The 22,172-nt window shown below is 39.1% G+C and overlaps 1 protein-coding gene across 2 annotated transcripts in view; it reads right to left on the minus strand.

The window, feature by feature from the left end:
* Positions 1-22,172, minus strand: part of cacna2d1a (calcium channel, voltage-dependent, alpha 2/delta subunit 1a) — a 116,132-nt gene that overhangs the window by 89,066 nt on the left and 4,894 nt on the right. For both annotated transcript variants that reach the window (XM_074697866.1, XM_074697865.1), the window contains exons 2-3: positions 6,254-6,335; positions 1,753-1,869 (exon numbers count right to left, since the gene is read on the minus strand). In XM_074697866.1, the coding sequence (XP_074553967.1) occupies positions 1,753-1,869; positions 6,254-6,335 (199 nt within the window). The remainder of the gene's footprint in view (positions 1-1,752; positions 1,870-6,253; positions 6,336-22,172) is intronic.

Consider the following 22,172-nt stretch of genomic DNA (forward strand, 5'->3'; position numbering starts at 1 on the left):
CAAGGTTTCGGGAACAGATGGATGACATCACAGATGCTTCGTCCATGTTTAATACAGTCAGTGGGTTCAGCAGGTATTGCCTCGAAGCCACACCCACAATTTCTTTTTATGGACTTAACATGCTAACACTAGCTACTGGCTGTAAATACATACAAGACTATAAAAGCAGGTCAGCACCTCTCACATTACAAACATTATAACTTTCATACAGTAAGACAAATTTGGCAGTATGACTCTGCTCCAGAAGCTCCCTACCCTTTCATGTGCTAATGTAGAATGCCTAAACCTCAGGGGTTAATGTCCATATATAAAAAGCCAAGGCAGGGAGAGCAGCAGCAGCAGAAATTCAAAAACAAAGTTGCACTTCAAAAAGCTACACAGCTGCACAGAAGCTGCACATTGCTGACTTCCATTGACACAATGGAAATCATCACACAGGAAGACAGGTCATAAAATTTTTTCTGGACCAACTTATGTATCAGGATTTTAATTTAAATAACAAAAAAAAAAATTAGATGTGCATTGATGACAACTTAACATCAAGTCTGAAGAACTCATCAAAGATGTCTTTTACTCATTTTAAGAGGGATACAACTGGTCTCTCTAATTTTATGGCTATCCACCAAACTTTTTTTTTTAAACATTAAAAAAAAATTACAGTGACACATGAAAATTTGTCACAAGTTTATCAGGATAAATCCTCTGATAACCAAGAATTTCATGTACAAATCCATCAAGCAGATGTTTAGACGAGTGAATATTTAACAGTGTCAATAAAAAGTTTTAAGGTAGGGTTACGGCAGGGTTAGGAATACCACTGTTGATGAGGTTCATCCTCTAAGCACACTGAATATCTTAAAAAAATAACTTAATCCAATACATATTTGTTGGGATGAATAATAAAAAGAAGAGGTATGCTTGCCGATAATCTTTGTGCGAGACCTCTTGAGCATGTTTCCATGTTTTTTTGGGCCCAACAGTTGGTCCAGTCTGATTGATTAGCTTTGCCATTACTCAGACTTTGCATCTACTTAATGTTCCTGTATGCATTTTAATGCTATGCTGTGTGTTCTGTATACTTAACACAAACAGAGGAACCAACTCTGACAACCCCTTTTCACAGTCTAGTCAGCTAGTCAACGAGGAAGAGTTCAGCTCCATGTGATTAACCCTGTCAAGAACACTTTGCTACAAAAAAAACAAGCACTCAGCCTGTGTGGGCTTCAGAGCATTTTCCAACAGTTTGTTTGGGATAAATAACCCATGAAAGAAGCCTATATGGATTAAGCATGTGGGGAAACGTGGTCGTAGCTGTAACAAGATAGATCATAAAAGTTAAAACTGAACAAATCAAAACAGTAAAATGATTCAACACACAAACAAACACAACCTTAATTCTAGATCCTTTTTTTGGTGTACAACAAGCCAGACTGGTAACTTTGAATTAAGTCATCTAGCTGTGGGGTGTCTGCTTATGTTGGATCAGTGAATGGCCTGAGGCAGTGGCTGTGCTCCAGTGACATGAAGTGAGGAGAAGCAGACTGTGTCTGTGTGGGCTTTGGGCTCTGTGCTTGGAGAGACGCCGAATCTGATCTCACAAACACTCAAATTTCTATTTTGTGTTCCTAAATCTTTCACAGAAAAAAATAACAGCTCTTACTGGTCAGCAAAAATGAGAAAGCAGAAAGCATCAGGGCTGTCTGACTCCAAGAAAGAGAGTTTACACCAGACAATGTGTAGGATCACACTCACCTTAAGAGCCTGGGAGCGGTTGGCCAGCAGTTGGTCTATATTCCCAGCAGCTGTCGCCACCAGTTCAGTCACATTGTTGGTTTCAACCTTAAACTCAAGTCTGTGGTCATGATATATCTAAAATAAACAGAAAAGAAGTGTATAATTCAAAAGCAAAACATTCAGAAAACACAGATCATATAGCTTGGTTGTTTTAAAATTTGTTAACACATTTTTCAACTTCACCCAGACACATTTTTTATCTAAAGTCTAAAAACACACACATGGTAATTGTCAAGTTTTTTAATTCTAACACTGATGATGGACTGCTTCACACTTTTTAACACAACAATCAGAGCTGAATTTGTTTTAAAAAATAGAAAATAATGTATAAAATACAAAGTAATTTAACCCTCTATGGTACTTTGTTGCCTTTAGGCTGCATACCCATTTTTAGCATTTTACACTCACACAAAACATCCCAGTTAAGGAACCATTAACAGTGATTGAATTGGTCATGCAACCCTCTGGAGGACGTACAGTATCCTTTTTTGCAGACCTTCTTGCAATATTCAGACATGAAATCTTATAAAAATTCAGTTTTTAAAAGTTTTTACACTTTTATTGCATGCATTGTAAACTGTTGAGGCCATTAAGTATTACACATGTAATTTTGAACAAAAATGTGTTGAAAAATAAATAAAAAACTATGTTTTCATTATTGACTATTATGGTAAAATGTTGCCTCAAGGCAACAAACCCCAAAAATGTCAATGAAAATTTCTTTAGATAATGTTTAAACTATTTTAAGACCAAAAAAAAACATTCAAAGCGCTTTTTCTTTTTTCTTTTTTTTTTTTGCCTGGCATCGTTAATTTTAAAGCTCCTGTAAGGAACTTTCTGTTTGCGCCAGTTTTGGCACCCCTTTCAAACGAACCAATTTATCTCATCTTTCGGCTGGCATTGTTCTTTATGGGTAAAGAAGTGTATCCTCGTGTAGTGGACCCTATTTTCTCTGAGTTGCTAACTTTGAATATTTGCCGTTTCTACAGTGCGCTGTCAATCATCTCAGCTGATACGTACCCCAAAACAGAGTCCTGCACGGGTCCAATTTTCAAGATCCGCCCCGCCCCGACCCGGGGACGTACAAACCCGCACCTGAACCGCAAACCTGCGCATCAGCCCAATTAGTACCGCAACCTGATCCGACCCGTTGAAACTGTTAAGCCTTTAAATTCGCCCTAACAAAACACGACCCGCAGCCCGACCCGCAGCCCGACCCGCAGCCCGACCCGCAGCCCGACCCGCAGCCCGACCCCCAGCCCGACCCGCAGCCCGACCCGCAGCCCGACCCGCAGCCCGACCCGCAGCCCGACCCGCAGCCCGACCCGCAGCCCGACCCGCAGCCCGACCCTTAACCATATTTAAAGTAATCATTTTGGGTCATATTGTCTGAAAATTGAACGGTATATCGCCATAGTTCAGATGCCAGTGAGTAAACAACGCACCTGAATGAAGCAACTCTTCCAATAAAACCCCCTGTGATCTTCTCACATACAACTGTAAAATCACTCGTTTTTTACGTTTAATGCTTTTAGACTTTTAATCTCTTAAAAGGACCTTTACATGTGTAATAGTAGTCTTACTTTCTGTCCAGACTAAAGTGACGCTCAGCAGGTACGAGCCGTGATCATGTCACAACCATGGATGTATTGTAAGAACTGGATAGCATGGCTATATGGTCACAGCTTTACAACCAGCTTACAACCTACGTTTTTATTTTATTGTATTTCTTATTATTTTATATTAATTTTGATGTGTCAAACTAAAACCTGCGACTCGACCCGCATGTTATTTTTTCCACCCAGATCCAAACCCGGGGAAAAAAAAGTTTCTAAAAACCACCCGCAAATCAGCTGTTTTTGCGGGTACCCAACCCAGTACAGGACTCTGCCCCACTACAGTGGTTTTTAACATTAAACATTACTGTGCAGGAATTGCTGTTCTAGTTACAGACATTTTTGCTGTTTTTTGTGGCTAATAAAGAGCCATAAAGGTGAATTTTAGTCTGTTTCATAACCTGCCAAAAACTCCACACAGGAGCTTTAAAAGTGATTAAAAGTAATCACACCTGATAATCTAACTCAGGGACTTGTCATAATGAAAAATGATCATTTTCACAGCCCTATTAGCTACAAATCATTAGCTTCAAAACTCACTTTATGCTGCATTTGTAAAACTTAAGCTAGTTGCAAAAAAAAACCCAAACTTTTGGCTTCTGCTCTGAAAAACTAGCTACTGACTTCCTTGATACTTGATGAGAAGGGTGTCCAATGCGTTGGGGTGCAATTGATCATTTTTATCGCAAGTTATCTTTGCATTTTAAACTAATGAATGCCTGAATTGAGTTCATGGAGGTGTATGCTCTCTTTAAGCAGACATGTCTACTTAGGGGATGAAATATGAGCTTTCGAGGAATAATCAAAGGATGTAACATCAATGAATGACAAAGAGCTCTACAGCGTTCAAAGATTTCTCTCCAGTGTCTTTCAGCGTTGAGATGTTTTCTTCCCACACTCTTACAGTATCTGAGCCAGTGAACTCTGCATAAGTGACCGTCTTCTATTATTCATCTAACCTCACTGACCAAAGCACAGTGATTTATAAAAGAGAACTGCATGTCCACTGATTGAATTGCAATGTCAGGTTACATAACAGGACCATCTACTGTGCTATGAAATATGCTCGGGCAAGAGAAATAAGAAACACAAATGCCAAACAGCCAATTATTTAGCAGCCTGGGGGGATTTCACTGTCCGACATTCAGCTATGAGCTGAGGCGCGTGCATGGGTTTGTGTTCATGCTTGAGGCGCCTCGTGGTGCAAAGTAAGGATTTTTAGATTTGTTTTATCTTACTGCAGATTATTCAGAAACGTTTTCGTGGAAATTCTCTGTGGTCTGTTGGTTGAAACGGAAATTCCCTTTTGTTTTTCCTTAGAGTTAGAATATTTTTTCTGCTTTTATGACAGCATAACACTACTTTTACTACCCACACTCTGTTCTATACATTCAGTGACAAAAAAAGAATAAAGGCAGCCTCAGTGTGTAAGAGAAACCAGTGATATAAAATACAGTCACGCCGGCGCTTTGTAATGAAATCAGTGACACTTTAAATCTGGTTTCATTGCCGTGAGTTCCAGATGCATTATGTCTATCGATGAGGATCTTAAAAGCTTCACGTCCTTTGTCAGATGCAGCTTGTGTGTGTGTGGATGTGCCACCACCGTATAGTCGTGACGCTGATCTTATCTGAGCGTGTACACTGTGCTGGCAGGAAGGAACAATGTGGCGTTAAGTTTAATGAGAAGATACTATATGGAGATGGTTAATTTATTGTGACAGCAGAGGTTGTTCAAGGAGGGTAGGAAGAAAAGTGGAGACAGAAAGCACAATGAAGACGGTAAACACACAAAAAGCAATTACTGTACCTGCAAACTGAATGTTAAATTAAAGTAAAAGAAGTATTTTGTGTAGTATTTTTTTTAGTTTTTCACAGGGGGTTATAGATTATTGTTGAGTATGTTACTTTTACAGTCTATTGTGATCTTTAAGAGGGAACTAAAAAAAGTAAAAAAGTAATTAGCAGCTACCATATTAGCATGGACTGTATCAAACATAAGCGCATAATAAATCTCAAGTATCGTTATAAAATCTCAAAATATCAGACATCATATTAGATATTCCTGTCTCTTATATGTAGAGATAACTCAAAAGTGAGTGGGCAGAAGTAGGTGAAGTCACAGTTATGGAGGAGCAAGGAACCAGAAAATACTACACTACTGAATTGGGATAGCTACAGTTCTGCATTTAGCAGACACTTTGTCCAGAGCGATGTACAACACGAGCGAGAATTTAGATGGAAGGACAAACCTAGTTATTCCAATTAGTTGAATAGATTATGCTTAAGACTTTTATATGTTGGCCAATATGCTAGCTAGTATGCTTAGCTGGCACTTAGATACCTGCTACTTAGTCAAAAGACATGAAATAAAATCTAATTAAAATTTAAATCACCAAAGCGCATAATTTTGTTGGTCTCTTTGTAAAATTAACAGCACAGTTGAGTCCTATTATTAGCCTGATATTTGCATGAAAAGACAGAAATGCCACTGTCATGGCCAAGAGGTTAAGCTAAAGAAGTTGAATTATCTGAGGTGACACCTAGCAGACAGCTGGTGGCATCAACCTGCCAATCAAACCTGCCATGTTCTTATTTTTAACAAACTTAGGTTACTATTTTTTAATCTGGTATGTTATATAAACCTTTAAATGTCAATCAGCTGCTGTCATGTAAAATTAGAATACACACAAGGGGGCTTGAAGCTTCAGAGTGTGTGTCTCCAAATACAAGTGTGTGCATCTAAAATGTCTGTTGTACTTGAATAATTGGAGCACAATGTATTTAAAAGGTAAACTGAAGGAACAGCTGTAGCGTACATGACTTGCAGAAGTTATGCTCACCTGTATTAGATCCTCAATTCCTGTGGCTCCATCTGTTAATGTGATCAGATCTTTCTGTATCTGCTCCACCCATTCTTTTATCCTGGAAAACACAAAATAAGCGATTAGTTAGTCAGTTAGGAAATTGATGTCCAATCGTGTCACAAATGCCCCTGTTACAGTAGGTTCAGTTTAAGCCTGAGAGATCTCCTTAACAAAGCTTTGCTGCTTGTGATAACATAATTCAAAGCAACTGCTGAGAAAGGGGTTATTATACTCTTTAACCAAGTGGATACAACAGTAGGTGAGCAATGTGTTACAATGACAGTTGTTCATAGTTTGTCAGCATGAGTGTGTCACCCCCACAGGAGTGAGCTGCTGGTTAACGTATTCTTCTTAAAAGAAAGAGCACACAAAGGGAGAAGAAACTGAATGAAGAAAGGGAAAGGCAAAAAATACTACTCTATATGAAGTACTTTAGAATTGTTTTGATTTCAAAAAGGTTAAATCATCAGTTCAGTGTGAACACCATATGTATGTGTGTCTGTCGACGTATCTAAACACTTATCAACAGCACGTCCGGGCTGTAATAAATCAACTTTAAGCACTGTAACTTAGCCATAAGGAATCTAAGGACACCAGCCCCTTATATGTACTCGCCTGACATTTAGTTTAGTTCAGGTTATGTGTGTGTGTGTTTGTGCACAAGAATCTAGGGTGTCTATATGAGACCCTATCCACTATACCCCCCCACCCCAACTGTCAAAACACCAACATCTCACTTTACTTAGCATACAGTCTATGACCTGACATGGCTTTACACCCTACATGAACTACGCGAAAGGCTCAACATTCAAATGTTTATATACAAAGTAGATACGCTGAGTGATGTTTTTGAACTCAAAGCTACATAGGATTGGTTAAAAAAAAATCTCTACTTGATGAATAATATCAAACTACAGCCAGGCGCTGCTTGACCTAGCCTCAAAGAAAAGGCAGAACAAGCTAGCTTGGTGTCAAACGCTAACAAAATACCTGCTAATACCTCACTTAGAAACATGTTACCTTTTTTATATATTTTTAAGAGACAAGCACATACTATATGAATGTGACTCTATGACTGTGGGTTTATACGTTCCGAGGTTTCTTATTTCTGCACGTCCACGTTTAAGCTAGCTTTTCTGATGATTTTGCCAGGCTAAGCTAGCATACCACATTTTGTTATCAAGCTTTTTACAAAAAAATGGGTCTATCCTTAAACCTTTAAATCTGGCAAATGAACTGAATTATAGTCATACTTGGAAGAAAACAATTAACTATCTCAATCCATATCTTCATAACTTGCTGATGTAGTAGTCTTTCAGGTTTATCCAAATAACACTTCTGTTGACCTCCTGCTGCTCAGCTCGACGTCACATACTCCACTCTCTTTGAAAAACAGCACACTGTGAGCACACTCAGCCCTCTTTGCAGCTCCTTTACCACAGCCTATAAAAAATACATGACATAATCCATAAAGAAAATTACAGTTTCTCCCCCACAGTGCGAGTTAACCTCTTTACCTTCCACATTGCCGTGAGGCTCTTGACACATGAACCCTGTCTCTGTTATCTTATTTAAAAAATACAGTGTAATGTGAGCCGGGTTGGCTCACGCTGGAAATGTTTAACATAGCAGCCTCGTATTATATTTAGCCTTCTGAGAGAGACAGCTGAGTGCAGATATAGGATGGCCCTACTGTCAGCACATTGCTCCTTCTGCCACCCATACAGTCATATTCACATTGAATAATCTCTTATGAACAACTCCAAAGTGAATTTATCTTCTAGGGCCAGACTTGTCATGCATGCTGACTACTGGGGGATACATGGAGCCAACTCCAGGGTCAAGATGAGGTCTGCTAGCTATGGCAACAGGTGTGAATTGGGGCTGTAATGCACGTGACTTTTCTAATAACCCCAGATGTCCTCATGTAAGGCTGCTGTACAACAGGTGTCTGATACAGGAAACTGAAGGTGAAGGGGGTTGAGTTGTTTTGCTCCATTAAAAAGGAAGGGATTATCAAAATGTGCCAGTTTCTTCGACAATTTATCTATTTATATATTATTTATTATTTTACAAACCAAAAAATCTCTTTTTTTTCACCCAGTTCACCTATGGAACCCTACCACTGCCGGTGAAAAAAAAAAGGAGGGGTTAAAAAAAAAAAAATCTGTCAGATAACCCAGTCAGAATAGGATTCAATGTAGTAAATCCCAATTTTAAGTCAATTTAAATAAGACAAATTTATGAGAAAAAAATGCATCAGTCATAAAACTTACAGTTTACTTGTCGGTCAGAAGCTAAAACGATCAACTTAAACATAATTATTCTGCCAAGAAAAGAGTTAAAATTGCAAGATTTAAATGTTATTTATGGATAAAAGGCTTAACTGTGTTATTTAAGTTATAATAGAAAGAGTCAAGCAACATGATTTTAAGACTGGTTGCTAACAGAATGTGATTTTGACTTTTTTTTAAGTTAACATTCAGGGATTGTTCATAATTCTTTGGTAGCAACAAAAAATCTTGGATTCTACTGTAAAAAGTTCAAGTAACAGAGGAATAACAGCTATAGAAAATATATTATGTCAAAATTTTATTAGAAAAATAAGTTATTAAAAATTAAAAGTGAAAACTAAAGTACTAAATGCACTTTCACAGTTTTTCCCAAGTAATTTTGACCTTATTTCACAAAGAACTGACTTTAAATCTTAATAATATGACTCCAAACTCAAAAACTGTGTTTTTTCTGATAACTTAAATTCTTGTCCCATAAGTTTGCCTCAGTGTTGGTCGTATTTGATTAATCAAACCACATTCTTTAGTTTTTGCTTCAACAGTAAAAATGTGCTTCGGTAGAAAACAACATATCCTGAACACAAACTGTAAGAGTGAAACAATGCTGATGTAAGATTGGTGATGCATGCCCAAATATAGACAGCTCTAGCCATGAACTCCCAGACTCTTATCCTGCGCCTGCAGATTTCCTTTCTTAATGAGGAGAGGACAGCTACAATCAAACATCCAGGGAAAGTCCCAAACCATACCAGGCACTCGTCAGCACCAGTTTTTATCCACACCAACTCACAACATGTAAAAGACTCAGTAATATTTGATTCCAGCAGGAGTTTGAATTCATTCCAGATCTTGAGTTAACAAAATATTTTCAGCAAAACAATAAAAGTCCTATTAGCATCTTCCTTAAATCAGTAAAAAGGCAAAAATTTCCCAACATTACACCAGGAAATGCTACTTCCTAAGGGATCGAAGAGTCTTCTAGATGTTAATCTAAGGATGGAGACAAAATAAGGAAGAGTATCCGAAAACAAGACGTTCAGACATATTTGATGAAATCTTGGAGCAGGATAAGGAAGAATTAGATAGCATAATTATCCCATCCCACGCTTGGCTCCTGTTCACCCCCTCTCACACACGTTCCCTCTCTCCTCCAGGGACAGTCGAGGAGGGAGGTTTTTTGAGAGGAAGGAAGCCTTCAAAATGGCTGGTGAGCCATGTAGAGCCATTCGGCTATGCAGCAGGGCCGTAAATGAGAGAATGTGAAACTCAGCCAAGTGTGAGACCTGCTGGCACAACAAGACTTTTTTTTTCTCTCTCACACTTGTCTCAGTGAGTCATTAATATCACACACTTATGAAACAGACTGTTTTTTCAGACAGGCAATAGTTGCGGCCCTTCTTATTCTTCTTTTCATTGTTCTTTTTCTAGTTGTGTTCATTCACTTGTTCACATGTTCTGACTTTTATTCAATAAGATGTAACAGAATGCAGTTTAAACATATCAGAGTGTGTTATTGGAAAAAAATATATTTAAAAACTTTTTTAGGTTCAAAAGTTCAGAGCACTTAACAATCCTGATTAACCATGTTGACTAATGAGGCATTGCATAATATAAGGCTGCACAACCATAGCGTTTTACCAAAAACTCTATTGTTATTCTACTGTAATGATTGCATTTAATGACCTGAATTGATGTTAGACTTCATCCACTTCAACTACCACTGCATCTACAATGTTTCCTGAGGGAACAATCAGTTTGTGAGCAGTAATCCAGAGAGAGCAACCAATGATGTTTCAGCATCTTCCAGTCAGATGACCTGGTCTTACTTCTAATTATTGTAATTTATGCAGAAATCTCAAATTTTGTATATCTTAACAGAGGAAGTAAAAACTCCAACTACTTCTTTTTGCAAGTGGACGCTTAAAAAAATAAATAAATAAATAAATAAATAAAATTTTATATATATATATATATATATATATATATATATATATATATATATATATATATATATATAAGCTTCATTTTTTGGTCCCTTCCGAGTTGCATTGTGGGAAATGTAGGATCCAGTAGTTTTGGGGTCATGATAACTCAGGCTGTGATTCTTTCATTGAAATAATTTTTCCAACTTGTGTACCAAAGAAAAAAAAGATACAAGGGTTGAATTAATGAACTGCCCCTTTAATCACAATGGCATCTCTGGCCTTTTATGTTGAAATTTTTGTTGTTTTGGCCACACCATCTTGCAAATTAACAAAAAAAAATGTTTATGTTCCTTCATTTTTTTCAGTTTTGTACTTTGTTGACACAGGACTTAAGGACCTGGGGCTTCAAACTCTCAGTTTTCAACTCCCTTGCTTTACTGTTTAGACTAGCCAAGAAGTTGTGCAGTCCTAATTTGCTCTCCTAAATTTAGATACAGTAAATTATCCTTTCCAAGGTCCATAGAGAGGCTCAAGTGGGGGCTCTACACATACGTACCTCCCTAGTCTAAATCCCTAAGAAACAAACACTACCCTTCATTGCAGCACTATTGAATTCACGTTCGACCAGCAGGTGGCTTTTTATACCCTGGCTATACAAGCTAGCAGTTGTCTCAAGGGTGCCACAGATTTTAACAAAAGAGCTCTAAAAACGTTAGTCAATCTAATAAGAGTGTTCCAGTGGAAGAGCAAAATGTGGCGAGGCTGACATGCACAGGTTCAGACAAACAGCCTGACTCTGATACTCCAAATAAGATGAGAAGCATCCACACGAAAGCTGCTTTCTTTAGAAGTCAGACAGAGTAGATAAAATTCTAGCTCCAAAGGTGTCAGAGACTTTGTCATGACTAAATTAGTTCCTTGACCCACCCCATGAGCATGTGTCTTAATTTATGCATAACCCATGTTTGGCTGACTGAGGGTGGGTGGGCAAAAGACCCTCCGCCCCTCCATCCCTCTAATGACTATAGAGAGGCTTCCTGTGTTGTAACAGCTGTCACATGGAAGTGTGTGTGCGTTTACATGAGTGTGTATGTAACCAGAGCAGCAGGTCTTTCAGAGGGCAGCAGGGGGTTACTGGGGTCAAGGGTCACCAGGACAGGTGCAGGTCTACTGCAAAAGCTTTTACAGTAATGAAGTGGGTGAGACCCATTTGTGGGAGTGAGTCAAAGAGCCTGTCAATGAAGATAGATGGAACAGACAACATGACGAAGCAGCTAGAACAAACCCATCAGGAAATGACCAATGACTCAGCTGTTCTGTTTGTCACTTTAGCATCTTTTAGTTTTTTGTTTTTTAGTTTTGAAAGCCTACACTCACAGATTTACAATGAGATTGAGACCTCAATCTAATAGAGCATGACTCAGCTATTTTAAATTTTTATTTTGCAATTTAAGTTTATTTCTTGGTTTTGAAGCAAGAGATTTACAGGTGTGATCAACTTCCACAGCAACACATAGCAAACAGATATGGTTGGCGACTACCTCATAAACGGGGCTCAGCTTTTAGCAGCAAAGACAAATGGTCACAATCCCAGAATAGAGAGCATGACTCAGCAGGAAAGAACTGCTGTCTTACTCCTGACCACATTAACCCCTCCAGCTTTGTCTCTTCCCCCTCTGTGATATTTCATCACCACAGCCTATGGCCTTGAGCTGCAGTGCAGCTGTTTAATGTGCTTCTAGCAACAACATATGAAGGACGGTCAGCTCAATAAGTTATACCCATCAACTCTGCAAGACTAAAATGAGTAAGTTTTTGGCTACAGTCAGGTGGAACTTAAGATTTAAGTTTATTCAAGATCATTAAATTAGAGAGGCATTTCTCAAGCTTAATTCAAATACTGACAATGGTTTAGATAAAGGATTAAGATTGTTAAGATTTCCCCTTATCAATGATGGGAAACGTTGACAATCTGAGATGAAATACTTGTTAAGACAATCTAAGATTTCAACTGCAGTAAACAAAAAAAAATACAAATTGTGTTTTCTCCCAAGTCATATTGCTGTATAATGTCAAAATCAGCCACAACAAGAGGATGAAACAGGGAGCCATTTCAGACACAGTGTCAAGTTTTCTTTGCCTGCTCGTTCTTATTGAGAAAATAAGCATGTCCATGTGGTGGGGTGTCAGACAAGAGCACAACCGGGTCACAATCAGTCTGGCAGCAGCGTTTGCACAGAAGGCAGTGATTTTACGGGTCTGCAGACATGTTGGTGAGCTAGCTTTGCCAGTAAAAGAAATCTCTTGCATTGACTGCCTACCGGTCTTTCAGCTTTGTATTTAAAGGTCAAGTAATGACCTCAGCATTTGAGTTCATGTCCTTTCCATGACAGAGGCTGCTGCCCCAAGTGTAGCTGGATGTAATATGAGACATAAAATGCATCCAAAAAGAGGAAGGCAAAATATCAGAAACAAAAGTGTGTAAGAGCATTTTTTTAAATAAATTGTGAACATCCTCTTTGGGGATATATGTAGAGATACTAGTATGAGTGCCAATGTCCACTTGTCTCAGATATCATATCAATAGATGGTTTTGGTACTGATTACCAGCCATCATCCAACTATCCACTCATCCTACCACTCATCCATCCATTCATCCATCCATTTTTCAATCACACAACTGATCTGTCAAACCATTAACCTGTCTATCAAATCAATAAATCCTTACTCCCATCCATCCATCCATCCATCCATCCATCCATCCATCCATCCATCCATCCATCCATCCATCCATCATCCATCCATCCATCCATCCATTTATCCATCCATTCATCCATCCATCCATTCATCCATCCATCCATCCATCCAACCATCATCTATCCATCCATCCATCCATCCATCCATCAGTTAATAAATTATAAATCTATCCATCTGTCCATCCTCCATCAATCAGAATATACATCCATCTGTTTGTCCATCAACCTAACATCCATTCATCCGTCCATCCACCCACCCATCTGCCTTTCCAACCATGTGTTTATCTATCCTTCAATCCATCCATCCATCATTCCATCCATCCATCCGTCCATCCATCCATCCATCCATCATTCCATCCATCCACCCACCCATCTGCCTTTCCATCCATGTGTTTATCTATCCTTTAATCCATCCATCCATCCATCCATCATCCACCCACCCATCTGCCTTTCCAACCATGTGTTTATCTATCCTTCAATCCATCCATCCATCCATCCATCCATCCATCCATCCATCTTTCTATCCATCCAGCTATCCACCCATCCATCCATCCATTCATCCATCCATCCATCTATCCCCTCCCTTTTCTTCAAATCAAACCAGCCCACCCTGCTCCCAAGAACACTTTCCAGTTCCTTCTGGACCTCCGGGACCAGATTGGTCAAATTATTCCTCCAATGAGTTCTGGGTCTCCACCCAGCAGCATGTGCCCAGTGAACATTAAGGATTTAGATAGTTAAATGGAAAGTCATGTAGGTTTTAATTAACCCAAGAAGGACTTTTTTCCTGTCCTAAAACATGATGATATAGATAATCTAGCCAAATTGACGGTTTGTTTACAACTTCTCTGAATCTCAGAGAGCTTATTCCCGCCAAAATAAATGTCACAGTGTTTGTGGATTTAATAACTTGGACGAGTAGCTTTAACTGCAGCCAAAACTCATGAAACTACCAAAGTTTTGAAACTGCACTGACTTTTTTATTAAAGATTCAAGCCGACCCAAATCTTTCCTTGACTAACACTTTGTTTCTACTCCATTTAAGGATTTGATGAAAAGCTCACAGCTGGAAGTGCTACCATGTGAGGTTTGGAAGAGTTTGCGATCCAACTTTGAAAGAAGGTTCCCAGATGGAGTTCATGGAGAGAAGATTCAGAAGATTGTACCTAGTGTGGAGTCCTGTTGTTTCTTTCATACCAAACTTTCTCAGCTGTGTCTTAGAAAAAAGCACCAAGGGAACTCGAACGAAATGAAATACCCGGTAGACAGTATGCTTTAGGCTGTCAGAGTGTTGGAACAACTTAAAATACTTAGTCTTCTTTCCTCCTCTGAAACTCATGGCGTGATAGATTTTAAGGGACGTCCTGGATCAAGAGGAGTACAACCAAGGTGAAGCACATCTCTACGACCCTGATGTCTTTACTTGTCATTCAGCAGAAAAAAGTTTGCATGTGGCTTTTTACACCTTTACAAATATACGAATCCAATGTTTAATATCCAGTCTTGTAGTTGTAAACATCCCTACGTTATACACACAAAATGAGTCTGTGGAGAACATGTGATGGCCAAATTTCACCGAAGCTGTCAAAGAGGAAGTACTGGGCGGCAAACAGAATCCTTTTTTCGATTTCTCTTTCCATCCTGGCTTGAAACCTTAAACCCTCTTCTGATAGTAGTAATTTGGGCTTTAATGTGTTCTTAGAGAGACAAGTCTTACATCATCACGGGAAGTGGAGGGAAAAAAAACAGCAAAGAGATGTTTGAGGATGGTTTGGATGTAATTGAGCCACAGGGGGATAGCTAATAAGAGACTGGCTTGGCAGAGCTCCCCACTAAAGTCTTTTCTTTTCCTCTAAGCCTTTCTTTCCCTTATCACTTCTCTTACATTCATGCGTCAATCTGTTGCCTTTGTATTAATTCATATCTCTTTCCTCTCACTGCTTTGGATCCTTTTCCAGTTTCACTCCATTCCTTGTGTACACACTCATCCCTTGACTTTATATTTCTTCTTGCCTTTAATACTAGAAGCTTACATTCACTTCCTACTTCCCCTCCAAATGAACCCATAATGCTTCAAATGTCTTTAGGTCGTCCTCCCTCCTCTCACTCTTGAGCACAAAGGGAGACAAGTGATGATCTCTGCCTCTTTATTGAGGTCAATAACACCGTAATTGCAGCCTTTGTAAATGTCTCATAGCCTCATTATCTTGTATGGAAAGATGTTATCGATGTTTCAGCCTCTCTAGAACTATTTTTCCTCTCAGTGAGTAAGTCCCAGCGTTTGACCAAGGCCCCCTGCCTCGATCTACAAAGCAGTGTTTAAGTGAAGCCTTGACAACAGTGTTTGGTGCACTTTATCAGGCACTTAGGGTGTGTTACAGCTGGTAGAGTGCTGACAGGACTTTGATATCATTACCTAATGATAGGGGTGGTGATGGTGGGTAATCACAGACTGGTGGAGCAGGTGTGGGTTACTGTATGCTGGCTCCAGTGGGACTGATTTAACAGGTGGACTTATGGCAAAACAAACAGCTTTATATTAACCTGCTCTGTTTGATTTCACTTTCAAGCTACTGAACCACATTTATTATTTAAAAGCCTGCCATGTGTTTTTTTTCTCTGTCAAGCACCGGACAAATCACAATAATATGCCAGCTTCATACAGTGAGGTGAGATGTGGGCTTGTTTTCTCATTAAAAATCTATTTGTTGAACACAGTTAACTGTAAAAATGGAGAGCTGGCAACGCTGATTCTGATTCGCCTGTTGAGGAAATTATTAGCGTACCTTGTTAATTTGCCTCCATCCCTTTACACAACAAACAAGGATCAGTAGGTGGCCCAACAGTGGTACTGCATTATGCTAGGGTCTCTAGGGAAGATGCGCGGCCCAACACAATAGCTAGCCAGATGTTAGCTGTGCAGCTACATCTCAAAGACAAAGGAAACTCTCAGGTTTGGTTGGTGAAGACTGTTGGTTTGAAAAAGATCACATAGGAGCCAACCATGTGTGGGTCTATGAGGTCTATGAAACAGCTACAGATAAGTGAAAACCTGGACAACTCTAAGGCACAAAGTCAACGATTCCGCTTACAACAACTCTGAAAAAAGAAGACCCTAACAATTCTCTATAACTGGGTCAAAAAGTCTGTAAAGGACCACTACAGAAGACTGGAGACCCTTACAACAACAACCACAGGCAACTGCAAACAACGACACTCAGGAACCTAGTCAATGACTTGAGTCAGCAACTCGTCTTACAACTCCATGTGACAGCATTGGCACACTTTATGGTACCCATGCCCTATACCTGGAAATTGGTATTGGTACTTAACGGTACTAATTTTTGGTAGTTTTTTTGTGTTTATGTGGTAAAAATATCAATTTGTTGAATAATAAGATCTTGTTTTTTTTATTTTACATATTCATTCTTCAATAAATAACCTTGGAATGCTGTGTTCATGCCCAGCATGGAAAATCGCCGACTCTTCCACTCCCTCACAGTCACAAGGATGCGTTTAGATACCTAAACATGGTACCTTTTGATTTTATCGGTATCCGGTACCCAGTTTAAAATCTGATGAAATTGCACCAGAAAAACCCAATAGTTACGTTTAACCTTCTAAAAGAAGTAGTTTGCTGAATTTCTATGTTTTACAACCTTATCGGTGTATTTAAGGTTTGGGAGCTGGAAACCTAAAACAGGATAAACAGGCCTCTGATAAATTGGATCCACATAATTTAAGCTTAATCGTAAGAGTAACGTAGTTAACTGGAAAGATTATCTATTTATTTTTTTAAAATATTTTCCAACCAGGAAAAAAAAGCAGCCTTCTATTAAATGTTTGTTTACTCAACAACAATCCCTTTATTCAGGTCATCAGGCAGGGCCAAAATACACCAAAAATACTTTATTCACTTTTTTCTATGCCAACAAATGTCTAATAAGTAAGACCAAGCCATTAAGCTTACACAGTCCTGTTCTCTACAGTGTGACCACAGGCAACATGAGACTGTCAGTGGGAGCGTTCTGACTCCCCCTCCCCTGTGACCACATTTGACCTCACACTCTGGACCACAGCTAGCCGAGACTGACTCGCAGCCCCCTCTCTGTCCAGGCTGTCTCATCCACACCCTCCATGTCAGGAGTTATATACGTCCTGACAGAACTAACAGCTCCCATTATATCACCTCTAGCAGCAGGTGTCCAGACGGATTAAATTGCAGGAAAGAGAGCTGTTGTGACAATTGCAAGTGTTTGCAGCTCTCACACCTGCTGGTGAGAGTCCGGCACGATAGTAGACTTACACACGACAACTTAATTGGGGGTTAATTGCCTTTAAGCATGGTTGCAATATTGAAGAAGGGCTTGGTTATGTACATCCTTATTCCTCCAGCTGCCTTCCTCTCTTCCTCTGCCATGTCATTTTAAACAGCTGAAATAGATAAACCCCCTCATCTCTGTCACCTTCACACTTTTTGAGAAAAAAATAGTCTTACACCAACCCTAAACTCCTGCTTCACTTCACACACACAAACACACAGACATGATATCGGACATTGTGTATAAATAGAAAGATTAGAGAACCCCCCTTTGGCCAAAAATGCCCAATTAACATCAACCCACACGCCTACACAAGCAGACTACTGTTATGTACTTCTGTGATGAGTCTCCTCGATGGCTTTACACACTGTCCAGTGCAGTGCAGTTCTTCAGTGGAGTCTAGTCGGGCAATAACAGCTCTTATGTGGCGATGCGGCTCCATTAAGAGGCTCGAGTGGAGCCATCACAGGCCATCATGGGGACACTTTTCTCTGTGTCTCTCAAAATATTACATCAGATGGGCTCCCGGTGATTCACAGGAGATATTTAAAGGACTTCAAGCCTTTATTGTGTGATTAAGATGAAGTGGCTTATTAACAACTCTGCTCCATATCTGGATTTCTATGAGAAGCACGGATAGCATAACTAGCGAGATGCAACTCAACCACATCTCTCAAAGCCAATTTTCACCACACACAGCCTCATATGTCTGAGCTTTTAAAAGGTATACAATAAAGAAATTAATAATTTCAACAATATTTCATTATTTTTAGACAAATATCTGATATGACCCCCATCTCAAGGGGCTTTACCATCAAGAAATAAATTCTGTACAATTCAGTATAAACATAGTAAAATGTTAGCCAATAGTGTTAGCTGTCCTGTCTGAAAAGACAAGCTAAATAGAAGTCATTTAGCTACTCTAGAGGTGAGGCTTACAGCAGGGCTTTGTTAGCTTAGATAGCTTAAAGGCTGTGGTAAAACCTAGCTTAAATACTGTAATTTTCAGAACAAAAATTCTTCCGTAGCTAAAAATATTTCAGTCCTACATTACTTTGTTTTTAAGATAAATGATTTGTTTTAAGCTAGCTTTGACTCCATTTCTACCTTGAAGAGAAACAATGTTCAGCTTTAAGCTAACTAGCACTAGCAATCGTCTGGGGGTTTTTTTGTTTTGTTTTTTTTGGGGGGATGTTTGATCATTGAGTTTTTAATCTTTGTATTAAGCTCAAAAACTTCAGTACCCCATGTTAACAACTAATGCTTGTTGACATGAATAGCGTCTTTTAGCATTATTAGCATGTTTTGTTTTGTTTTAACAGGACTATATTGTTTGTTGTATGCTTTTTAAGCTTCATAACACATTTTGTTGTATTCTACAGGTTTCGTGATCTTTTTAAAGAATTAACAGTAGCTCAGCTAACCCATAGCCGGGCTAATGAGAAATAAAAGCTTAGCTAGAGTGTGAGATTTCCAACCTTCAGTCACACACAACCTTTTCCCACTGCATTCTACTCACATTAAAGGACCTGATCTTTCCTCTGCCCTGCCTCTTCATACATGACAGTGTTTAACTGTTTTTCTCTACTTGCTATTGATTTGCTTGGTAGATGCTAAAGACTCATAAAAGGCCTTACATAAATAAACCAAACAAGGAAGTAGCATCATGCTTATAATTTACTGCACAGCTTTTAAACCACACTCCTCTTGTTTTATACTACAGTACACACATGTGCTTCCTGAATCAGACAGGCCTCTAAACCAAACAGCTGTTAGCGATTCCCAGCATTCTCCGGTAAACGCTGCAATGGAAAATTCTTGAGAACTTCCATGTGGCGACAGATTGTGAGGAAGCTGCACACAGCACTGGGTTTTTAGTTTTCTCTTCAGATACGGGGCAGGGGGAACAAGCTGTCTGGGAATACTCCGGTTGAAAAGGTTAGGCCAGATCCTAAAGTTAGACTCAAACAAAACATAGAAATCCACAGAGTGCAGTGTGGGAACAGGCACAGAGGTATGGGAAGTCCCCTGCCTCTGACACACTACACTCATCTGACTTGCTGCTGTTTGTTTTTTTGAACATCTAAAAGAGGACTGGAGCACCAAACTTCCAAGGAAATTAATAAAGCTTAAGAAACAAGTCCTTCAATCTTAGAGGCACAACAAAATATCAAACCTCAAGAAATAGTGATTCATTAAATCTTAGTCATGATATGAGCAGAAAGGAAGTAATCACAGCTTGAAAATTAGCAAGACATTATAATTAGAAAATCAGCCAAGAAAAATAAAAATCTTCTTAGATGTTCAGTAAATTTTTTGAGAGGAAAAAAAGCAAGTCAGCACATTCTGAAAATCTCTGACTTATCAAAGCTTGCAAAGTAGCCACTGTGTCAACAAGCAAATCAATAAATCATTAGAAAAGAAAGTTATCAAATTTAAAAGGTAACATAGAAGATCTTTGTGTCTTAAACAGGTGCCCTAAAAACCTAAAATATAAAGCACAACCTTCCTTCTCTTCCATGTATATGCATGTTAAGGAAAGTCAGGGAGAGCATCAGCAAAGACCACCGGCGTACAGAACAGAGTGAGCATCAGTGACAATACATGTGACCCTGGGAAAATCACACGCAGTGTAAAAGGAGGAGCTGGAGAGGAGATGAATTTCCCCTGGTTTTCCATCTACCTTTCCCAAGCATTTGCTATATTTAGGTTGAGATGAGGAGAATGAAGGAAAGAGAGCAGGAAAAACATGTTAGAAATCTGTGTAAAGTGTGATCATAGAGCACAACAAAGACTTCAAGAGAGAGTTCAAGGAGTAAAATAACTGAAGACAGCAAACAGGGTCAATGGCACAGGTTTTGCACCCTTTTGTGTGTGTGTATGTGTGTAACAGATATAGCCCACCAGCTGCTTGACTCGAAGCAGGAGCATGTCCTGAAATATACCTGCTAGCACCAACTCCCTCATGGCCACAGAGGTGCAAATCACAGACGAGGTAACCCGAGACAAGCCCTAGCCCATCATGCCCATCTGCTCAACACATCTGATTCATCCACTCAGTCATTCTCCAAGTCGGATCTGACACTCCAATAAAAGTGGAAGTAAAATCTAATTATATAAAATCTTTTGTTTCCACTTTTCATCTCTCAGCTGTATTAGATAAGACACTGAGAATCTCTTTAACGCTCCTGAAGGAAGAAAAGCTCTATGATTCAATCAAGCCTGAAGCTCTTTCCATTGACAAAAATAAAACAGAAAGTCTTCAAATTACAAAAAAGACCATTGTGTTGGGCATTGTGACTATAGCCAGCTTGATTTTCCAGTGATACAGGCACATTTTCTGGTTCAGATCTTCCCCCTTTGCAACCGTGATGATGCAAAGCGTGGAAGCTAAAGCACGCACAAGTCTTCCTTGCTGCAAGCCAGCTTTGTGATCACCACTCTGATCACAGCGGTGCAGATTAAAAGGGATCTTATGGCTTTTATTTTGCTGTGGACTAATTTAAGGGAGCAACAAGCCTCAAGGCTCCACATAAAGTGCATAAAGCTGGCCTCATGTGTCAATAAAAACCTGCTCTTTGCAAACGTCCTTCCATGTCATTGAAGCAAGACTGAGAAGAAACATTTCAAAAACATGATTAAGAATTTTAATATTTAAAATGTAGAAACCTTGGTGTTTTCTCACTTTTTTGATGGAAAATAATGAAGGCATAGTTAGATATTTATTTGAGGCAACACACTGATTTGATCAATACCATGTCACCAGTGGGATCCAAATTGTGAGTATTTGTACATCTGAAGTCAGCCCCCAAGTAGTTTTGATATAAGATTCTCCTCATATAAACAGTGAAAAAGTTTAAGTGTACCAAAACTTTTAGATCGATACAAGGCAACTGAACTACATGTTTTTTTTAAGGCTGCTCTGTGTAAATCCTGAGTTATACACTATATGATCGATGGTAGAGGTCACGAGGTGCATGGATTTCATTAAAACATTCATTAAAACATATTAGGGCTGGGTATTGCTAAGAACCTCACGATTCGATATTGATTCAATTCGATATTGATTTAAATGCTTCAATTATCAATTTTCATGCCCCATGTGAACATATGTGGTATGCCACCTCACCTTTTGGAGCAATAAAACAACCCAAACGTCAGACTATAAAGCTGAAGGATCTGGCTTTATGCTTCTGCTACTGCTTTGGCTGCTATATTTTTTTTTGCTGTTTGGTCTCTCGTGGCCCTCATCCACACAACACGAATAACATGCACACTCCCCCCATTTGCCAGGAGATGAATCGATTCAAAAGATTTGCTGAATTGATATTGAATTGGGCAAGGCAATATTTCGATGCATCGATTCATCAATATTTTTACCCACCCCTGAAACATCTGAGACTACCTTGTATTTATGACACTATGTTGAGTGTAATTCATCGTATCTATAGCAAATGTAATCTGTGGGTTTTATAACATATTGGCAAATGGTTCCAAAAGTGGGGATCAGGAACCCCTGGGGATCACAAAATACTAATGGGGGGTGTGTGTGTGAATGCCTTCAAAATCAAAGACTTTTTTACAATTGCATTTTTCAT

Source organism: Halichoeres trimaculatus, unplaced genomic scaffold (genome assembly GCF_033239565.1).
Source record: "Halichoeres trimaculatus isolate MK-OKI-2021-1 unplaced genomic scaffold, fHalTri1.1 fHalTri1_scaffold_21, whole genome shotgun sequence".
Taxonomy (NCBI): domain Eukaryota; kingdom Metazoa; phylum Chordata; class Actinopteri; order Labriformes; family Labridae; genus Halichoeres; species Halichoeres trimaculatus.